Source organism: Octopus bimaculoides, chromosome 3 (assembly GCF_001194135.2).
Source record: "Octopus bimaculoides isolate UCB-OBI-ISO-001 chromosome 3, ASM119413v2, whole genome shotgun sequence".
In the NCBI taxonomy this organism is placed as follows: domain Eukaryota; kingdom Metazoa; phylum Mollusca; class Cephalopoda; order Octopoda; family Octopodidae; genus Octopus; species Octopus bimaculoides.
Window position 1 is genome coordinate 93,172,943 of NC_068983.1, and position 9,726 is coordinate 93,182,668.

Below are 9,726 nucleotides of genomic sequence, written 5' to 3' on the forward strand. Positions count from 1 at the left end.
TATATATATTATATATATTTATATATATATCTACATATATATATATATATATATTATATATATTTATATATATATCTACATATATATATGTAGATATACATATGTGTGTGTATGTATATATGCGTGTGTATGTATATATGTGTGTGTGAGTGTGTCTTTTTGTTATTGTCTCCTTGCTATGACATTGTGTGATAGCAGGTGGTATCCTTCATTGCTAGTCTCCAATGAAAAACATGTCTGGTCACAGAGAACTGTTACCTTCCATACAAGCTAGTGAAGGTTGGCAGCAAGAAGGATTTCTGACTGTAGAAAACCTGCCTCAACAAATAGTCCATCCGACGTATGTGAGTATGGAAAAGTGAACATTAAAATGATGTTGATGATGATGATAATGTCAGGATAAAATATTTGCTTTACACTAGAGTCAAATGCCGACATTAATCTGGTCACAACCATATCTACCATGCTCATTTGAATAGTCATCATAGAGTTATATCGTCACTGTGATGATAAAAATATTTCTATCACCATTATTATCATATTTCTATCATATTATCATATTTTTATCATCATTATCTGACAGCTTCACTCTTGAAACATGTATATACCCAAACTACATTAACTAGTAGCTCTTTAGACTGTCAATAATAGTTCAACATAAATAATGACCCTTTTAACTGATGAATCTTTATCTCCATTTTTATATGCAACAAACTATAATATTATTGCTATACTACCATAAAAACCCATGTAATTTGCACACGTGTTTAATTTACACAGAAGATTTTCAAGATAAAATTTGTTAAAAAAAAGTTTCTACTCCTGTAAAATTCACGCCCATAAGTTTTCAGAATTGTCAATATAGCCAGAGGAAAAAGGTTTTCAATTTAGATGTATTTAGCATAAGTTCGCTTATGATTAGATTTTATTAAATTTGCATGAAATTAAAATAATTTCTGTTTATCAGGGATCACATTGAAAGCTATTAAATTACAAAGTGTTTGTGATGTTTATAATAAACTTTATTTTACATTTCTTGCTCACAAGAGATTATTTCCTATCTTTAGCATACCACAGTATGTTTTCTCAAATCACAATCACAGGAAAAGTTGTTGCAAATTAAGTTTAATTACCAATAAACATCAGCTTGGATGACAGTTTACTCAACTGACAAAGGAAAGTGACTGATCCAACTGATTATGTATATAGAATTCTTTTCTGCCTATTCTTGTCAGAACCTTTGATACAGAGTATTGAAATATTAATCCCTTTCACACTTACAAAATGTCAAGCAAAACTTAAATATTTGTCATTACCGTTATTGTCAGTATGGGCAGAACTTATGAATCGTTTACTGTGAAGGAGAAATTAAATATGTTGGATATGCATTTGAACATGGCAACAGAGCTGCCAGAAGGCATTTTAATGTTAATAAAGCCCATGTTTGAAATTGGCATAAACAGTATGACAAACTTAAAAACTGTGCTTAGTAATAAACAGACAAAAATAAAAACATACAATCAAGATTATCCATATCATTACATTTTTTCAGTCAGGAATATCCATATCACTATGTATGTCAGTGGTGCTCTATTGCGATAGGTAGAAACTCCAAGCAATGTAAAATATGGCCCAGAGTGTGTTTACCAGCATGAATGTCAGACTTCAAAAATTAGTTAACCATTTAATGGCTTTAGTAAATTTATACAGAAAAAGTAAGCATCATACCGTCCAGCATAAATAAAAGTCAACTTCATTATATTTAAGTCATTATTTTTCAGTAAAACCTGTTCTGACATTAAATGAGTCAACTTCTGGTATGAATGTTTACGTTTTGTACATCTATTTTCAACAAAAAAGATTCTGGAAACGAATTTTACTCATGTAATTTACGCACCCATCAAAGTCTATTTTTATTTTTGCGGTCTTTACGGTATTTCCCTGGCTAGAGAATATATCTGATTGATAATAATTTTGATTAATTGTAAACTGACATGAAGAATATTGGGATTACAATCTACATCAGTGGTTCTCAACTAGGGTCCATATGACCCCTGAGAGTTCGCATAAGATTTTTGGGGGGTCCATGCAAGCAAGTATTTCAGTAGCCCATGAAAAATTTGTTTTAGGTGTATTTATTGCAAGAAACAGCTAGGTTTCTTTAATGTTTTATATAGTTCAACATGTTTCTAGCTACTGAAACATGTTCTCTCAGAGAGTTCTATGGCAAATCTACACAAGTGAATGAGTGAAAAACAAAACAGGTATTTTGAAAGAAGTATCTATAAAACTAGGTTTTAAACATCAAATGACTTTGGGGGTCCACGAGAATAAAGTAGTAATCAAAGGGGTCCATAGGCAAAAGAAAAAAGAAAGGTAAAAAACCACCTAATCTACGTAGTAACATGTCAGCTTGGAGAATACATTGTTGTTCCACACATCAAGTGATTTCAACATGCTTAAAACATTCAATAGAGGCAATGCATGAGCAGCGATAAGAGAAACATTGTCCTTTTTTATTAAAAAGCAAGATCATAAAGGAAGGCAAAATTGAAGAGGAAATTGTGTTTTTGTAAGTATAAGCTGACATAAATCAGGATTTAATGATCACTGCAATTACTGATTTTCTATAATATACTAGATAAGTCTTAATGCTTTAGCAGAGACTGAAATATATAAACTTTAATAGCTTTAATTGTTTTTATCTTTTTGTATTTATCAATTAATTCTAACAGAAGAATCTGTTGTTTTTATAGTGAAATATTTTAAAGAGATATATTATTGAAGATCAGGTGAAGAGAAAACAAAGAAATACACATAGAAAAAGATTTGAAATTTTAATATCAAATGACAAATTTCCAAATAAAGCAAATTAACACTACAGTTATTATATCTTAGAAAACGTAGAAGTCATGGTGATTGTACGAAAACTTCATTAGATGTATATCAGAGTTTGAAGTTTAAAAAAAAAGAAAGAAATATACCCACTTTTTTTCTTGAATTCTTAGATAAAATGTTAATAGGAAATGTCAAAAGCTTCACAGCAATTGTTTTAACATTTCTCAATGCTATAAAAACCCACAGAACTTATGTTGTCTCACCAAAACAAGAACTTTGATGCTGTTATATTTCAAGATTTTGGCTGAGAGCCATTCACAAGAAAATATGATGCTTTCACTATGTTCAGAAACTACAGAGATATAACAAAGAGTTTTTGAAATTTTTATTTGTGGTTAGAGACATTATTTTATATTACAAATACATATATATATATATATATATATATATACATACATACATACATACATATGTTCGTACATATGTATGTATGTACATATGATATATGTAAATAATTTGCAATTCTCATAAAAAAGGGAAAAAAATATCTAAATTCATTTCCTTCAGGAATATGTAGTAGACAATAGAGAATGCTGGGTAAAATTTGTTGTTGATCTTCTGAGAAATCAATACTGCAGTGAAGCAGAAGAAACATAAATGTGACAAATAAGATTTCCTTTTAGTTACTGAACAAAAACATAACACTAGTTATAAAATAACATTACAGTTAAAGAGAATTTTCCAAGTGACATTAAGATCATGTATCTTAAACATGCACATATATGTGCCCTGAACCATATTGCTGGGTGATGGTGGTGAACAATACACCTGTTATTTAATAATCAATAAGTATGATTGTGTTTATATTAAAATACACACAAAACATTCATGCCATGTGGTTGATTTCTGCAAGAGAATTTGTCATTACTTACAACTTTTCTTTTAATAGTTTTATGTATGTGCATGTATATGTAAATATATACTGATTAATGTTTTCCTTTAGAAAGAAAAAGGTATATAGTTAATATGTATTTTTATTAGCTTCAGATCTTTTTCACAAAATAACTTCAAATGGCACCCTTAAATAGCATATAAATATATACAACAAAACAAATGACACACACACACACACACACACACACACACACGCGCGCGCGAATAAATAAATGTGTATGTGCTATGGATACATAAGAGGCGTGGAGGTGCAATGGAATCACAGGAAGGCTAACAGAGAAAGTAGACTGCTTGCTGCACATGTACCAGAGTAATAAATACTAAGTACACACGATAAAAACATTCTCCCAAATGCCAAAGAGGTTCCCTAGAGGTAGTTGATAGTTTCTGTCACCTTGGTAACCTAATCAGCAGTGGAAGAGGATGTGCTGATAGTTGCTAGTATAAATGAAGGATGGAAAAAGTTCAAGGAGTTATCTCTGTTGGTAACAAAAGATCTCTCCCTTTAAGTGAAAGGCAGATTGTTTAAAGAAGTACTAATGGAAGAGGGAGACTCAGAAAGACATGGAATGAAGTAGTGAAGGCTGATCTCAAGATGTTGAATCTCACAGTAGAGATAAGAAAGGACTGAAATGATTGGTAATTCACTGTGCTTGATAAGACCCAAACACCAAAGTAAAAGTGGTTCACTAAAAGTATTAGGTTTATGTCTGTGCACACACCAGACCCTAATCTATCCCTGTCAAGCTTTTTCTACCTTTCATCTTCCTAACAAACATCCCTCCATCTCTCCTCTAATGAATGACACAATTCAGCTGTTGTAATCACATGACAGCAGAATATTCACATATTTCTCCTCCTTTTTTGCTACAGGCTAGCTCCTTCTCTCCCAGGAACCAATTCCTTTAACATCCATCTCTCATTTTCTATATCATCCCTTACCACTTCATTTTTCACTGCTCACTTCTTTATGTGTCTCTAGGTATCTCTCCCTCTCCTCTGAACTATATCATAGAACTGCCTTACTTCATCTCCAACATCTTGTATCTGCTGTTTGCTCAACACTCTCCCATATGCTGTCAATGCTCTCCCCACCTTTGTCTATCTTCAAAAATGCAAGTGTCAAGAAAAAAAGCACTCAGTTAAAGGGTGTTATTAGGAAGGGCATCCAATCATAGAAACCACATCAAAGCAGATATGGAAGCTCAATACAACCCTCCAGCTTGTTGGGTTATGTCAAACTGTCCAATCCATACGAGCAGGGAAAATGGACATCAAATGAGTTCATACACACACACACACAAAAAGAAAAGCTTTGAACAGTTTCTATTTACAAAATTCACACACGTTTTTTATATATATATATATATATATATATATATATATATGTATATATATATATATGTATATATATATGTATATATATATATATACATACCTTTTCTTTTATCTTTTACTCGTTTTAGTTATTAGACTACAGCCATGTTGTGACACACACACATACATGCAGGGCCATCACTTGGATATTTGGCCACCAAGGCCAGCTGTACAATTTGCATCCCATTCTCCTAGTCCTACAATTTACTTTCTACAGAAATCACCCACTTTCAGACCAAATGGAAAAAAAAAAAATGCTGTAAAATTATAATTAACTTGCAAACAAGCTAATTATAAATCTGTTTTCTAGCAAAACTGAAAAGCTTCCTGCTAAATTAAGCGACATGGCCCTCCTGTGTAATCCACTAACCTATCTCAGCCCTCTATTCCAGGAGTAACCTTACCTTCTCTCTTTACTACTTAGGTTTCATGCTTTAAGTTGGATTAAGAAATTTTTTGGAAGTTGTTCAGAGTTTACATGGTACCCTCAAATTTTAGTGCCTTAAATGATCACTTATTTTGTCTAGTATTTAATGGTAGTCCTGTATATGTGTGTGTGTGTGTGTGTGTGTGTGTGTGTTTGTGTGTGTGTGTGTTTACATTGCATTCTTTTATGTTGTGAAGTTTAGTGATGCAAGAAATAGGGATCAATGAAGTAGCAGACTGCCATACATATATAGTAAATATGATTCACTATATATGTATAACAGTTATAAATATCTAATTTTAATGTAAAGGGTTGCTAAATAATTTGTTATTAATATATTATTAACACACAGTACCTCTGATTACAGAATAATATTGACAATTTTATTCATTAAAAGTTTCTGATGTATCTTGGAATGCTTTTTCTAATGGAAGTTGTGCAGCTTCCAAGTTACAAATACTATCAGTACACAAATTCAGCTCTAGGACAAAAAAATGATGTCCAGGAACTAATGACTTGTAAATACATGTAGAACTATCTATATGTTATCAACTTAGCTGTATTCAGTTTACTGTTCATGTAGAAGTAACATTACAGGTAAAAATCAACAAAAGTTAAAAACCACATTCACAATGTACACCAAGGGACATTGTGCCATATCACAAGTTTCATCCTAATTCATGCAATAATTATATTTTCATAATTTTATATGATACTAACTGCATTTTATCTAGTTTCGAACGGGTTTAGGAAATTTATATAGAGAAAGCACTACAGGAATTCAAGAATTTAAACTAATCTTTGAATCACAAAATGGAAACAATGTGTTTTAAATGAATAAAATTTGTGATTTTGATTTAATATTATATTGATGGGGAAAAACACTACAGAAAGTAATTGGGCTGTACTTACCAGAAGCATGGCCTAATCGAGCCATTTCAGGGGATCGTTTTGTCCCTGATGTTGATGCCCAGATGCTGCTATCAGGTATTCCTCCACTTTCCATTCCAAGTGGAATTGGTTCCATACAATCATCATCATGAAATACTGGTCCTGAAATATAAGATAAAATATAATGAAGAAATCCATCAGAACTATGATGTAACTCAGTCTATATTCTTTAATACAGATCTAGATATCTAGATGCAATTTGGAAACGGATCTCAGTGTGAGATAATTTACAAGACTTGTGGATATTGTAATACAGTTTGACTTTGAAAATTATAATTCTGGTAAGTTGTGTTGAATAAGGTTTATAATTCACAAAGCTGAGTCACTGAATCAGATTTCAAACATATGCAAGTAGAAATGTCAATTTACTATTCGTAAATGTTGCTACCTTGTACCAATGTTATATTCTTTAAGTCTTGGGATCAAATTGTTTTATTCTTTCTATTTATCCAAGATTATTAAAATATTTACAAGTAGAATACAAGGATCAATACAATTATGTAGACTCAACCCTAAGTTTGTGGTTAGAGAACAGCAATTTGAAGACTTATCCATTCAAACATTTTGTAGTAACTAAAACTCAATACACTAGGATGAGGACATATAAATAATAATTACTAAAAGAGATTAAATTATGACATTTATACCAAATTTATTATCAACCCACCAAAAATGTCTCAAAAGATAGCTCCTGATCTTGATATGTGAAACAGAAATATCTGATAGGCTACTGTTTACTCATGTGTTATAGATTACCAGTACTTCCAGGTAGTCCATGCTCTACTATTATTATCTAGCCAGTCATAACTATTATTAACTATTAGCATCATTACCATGCAGGAAAAAAGTGCTTAGTGGCATTTCTTCTATCTTTACCTTGTGAGTTCAAATTCCAGATGTCAATTTTGCCTTGTCCTTTTGAAGGTGAAGCACCAGTTGAGCACTCACTCCCTAAACTGGCACTTATTTTATCACCCCCAAATTCCAGGCTTTGTGTCTAGAGTAGAAAGAATTATGATTATTACTATTACTAAGGTGGAAAGTGGGCAGAATTGTTAGCACACTGGGCAAAATTCTTAGCAGCATTTCATCTATCCTTACATTCTGAGTTCAAATTTCACCAAGGTCAACTTTGCCTCTCATTCCTTTCAGTGTAAATAAAATAAATAACAGTAGAGCACTGGGGTTGCTGTAATCAACTTACCTCCTCCCCCAAAATTGCTGGCCTTGTGTCAATATTTGAAATCAATATTATTGTTTTACTTCTCGGAGTGCTCTGTCTTGTTTGCTCTGGTAGATTCACGCGAGAGCAGACAGCAGTCTGCTGTCAGAGGTCTCCTTCTGCACATTATAAGCTTTGATACTTGCTTGTTAGTGCTCCAAGAGCCCCTACAACTACTGGAATGACAGACACTCTCCTCATAGTCCATATTCTTGCAATTTCATCTTTTAGTAGTCTGTACTTTTCAATCTTTTCTAGTTCTTTTTCACTTATGCGTGCATCTCCAGGTATTGCAATCTTGGTTTCCTTTTTTTCATTTATCTACCATAACAATATCTGGTCTTCAAGCACTGATTTGGGAGTCACAATGTATTGTAAATCCCACAGTATCTTATATTCCTTGTTCTTGGTGACTCCTTCTGGTTCGTGTTCATACCAATTTCTGTGCTCTGTCCAGGCCGTATTTTTCATGTAGCATCCAGTGGATGAACTTAGCCATGTTATCGTGCTTCCATTTGCAGTGCTTTTGGGCCAGCTTGCTACACTCACAATATATGAGATTGTTTCATTTTTGCTGTATTATAATTACTATTATGGCAGTGAACTGGCAAAAATTGAAAGAACATTAGGAAAAATAGCTGATGGTCAACTTTGCCTTTCATCCCTCTACAGTCAATAAAATAAACTACTAATCAAACAGTGGAGTTGATGACACTGACAAATTTCCTTCTCTCAAAAGTCGCTGGCTTTGTGCCTAAATCAGAAGCCATTATTATTATTATTCTTATAATTATGGTTACTTCAGTTATGGAATTATTGTAAAAATTTTAGTGAGATGATCTAAGACAAATCTGCATTCTGCACGAAGATCCTTTTTACTGAGTAGCACTGACAATGGTCATTGTCACTTTGTGATACAATAGTCTCACCACCATCTATTGTTGGACATCAAAAACTCATAATCCTGCAAACAATTTGTAACCATTTTGAGTTATTTGTTCTCTAGCACACAGGTATCATCATAACAACAGTGGAAATACAAGCATATGGCAATAGCAGAGGGAGATTTTACCTCTGTGATTATGGCTACAAGTGCAAAGCATTTTAACTACATCCTTATATCATCTTCACCATTGCTTTTCCATACTTGCATGGGTCAAACAGAATTCATTGAAGCAGATTTTCTATGACCAGATGCCCTCTCTGTCACCTACCCTCACCTGTTTCCTGATGGTCAGACACATTTTTACCATACCAAACATATTTTCACAAGAGATTGGAAGAGGACACTACTTGTATGGCAGTAACTCATTTATAATGACCACAAAATGTCAATGCAAGGAAACACACACGTGATGGGCTTCTTTCAGTTTTCATCTCCCCAAACCATTCACAAGGTTTTCTTGGTCAACCTGGAGCTACAGCAGAAGATATGTACACAAGGCACAGGCAGAGGAATCGAACCTGAAACAATATGGTTGGGAAGCAAATTTTTTAACTACACCATGGCAAACCAAGCTATGGAGCATAGTAGTATAGTGCCAGTGAGAACTTAAGAACACTGCATTCTGCAAAATTGCTTAGAGAACTGAGAGAGCAAGAATAGCTGTTTCAGGCTGATAAATTGAGTATAATCTTAGTTGTTCAACCCAACTGACAGAACTTGCAAAGTTAAAGAACAAAGTGATAAATAGGAGATGTACAAGGAACTGTGTTTCTACTAAAATAATTAAGGAGGGCTGGAGGCTAAGAGAAATACAAAACATTCAGAAAGTTGCTATTGCTGACTCAAGAAAAAGCAAGATTTAGCAAATGAAAATGCCAGGAGATTATGAAACCAAAATGTAATATAATAAACTTCACTGCGTATTTACATATACTAGCAAGTCTTATGGAAATTCCACAGGAGAATATATATAAATATATATATATATATATATATATATATATATATATA

The 9,726-nt window shown here is 32.7% G+C and overlaps 1 protein-coding gene across 1 annotated transcript in view; it reads right to left on the reverse strand.

The window, feature by feature from the left end:
* Window positions 1-9,726, reverse strand: part of LOC106877699 (neurexin-4) — a 424,377-nt gene that overhangs the window by 348,582 nt on the left and 66,069 nt on the right. Inside the window, exon 2 of the mRNA XM_052966322.1 lies at window positions 6,509-6,649. Coding sequence (XP_052822282.1) covers window positions 6,509-6,649 — 141 coding nt within the window. The remainder of the gene's footprint in view (window positions 1-6,508; window positions 6,650-9,726) is intronic.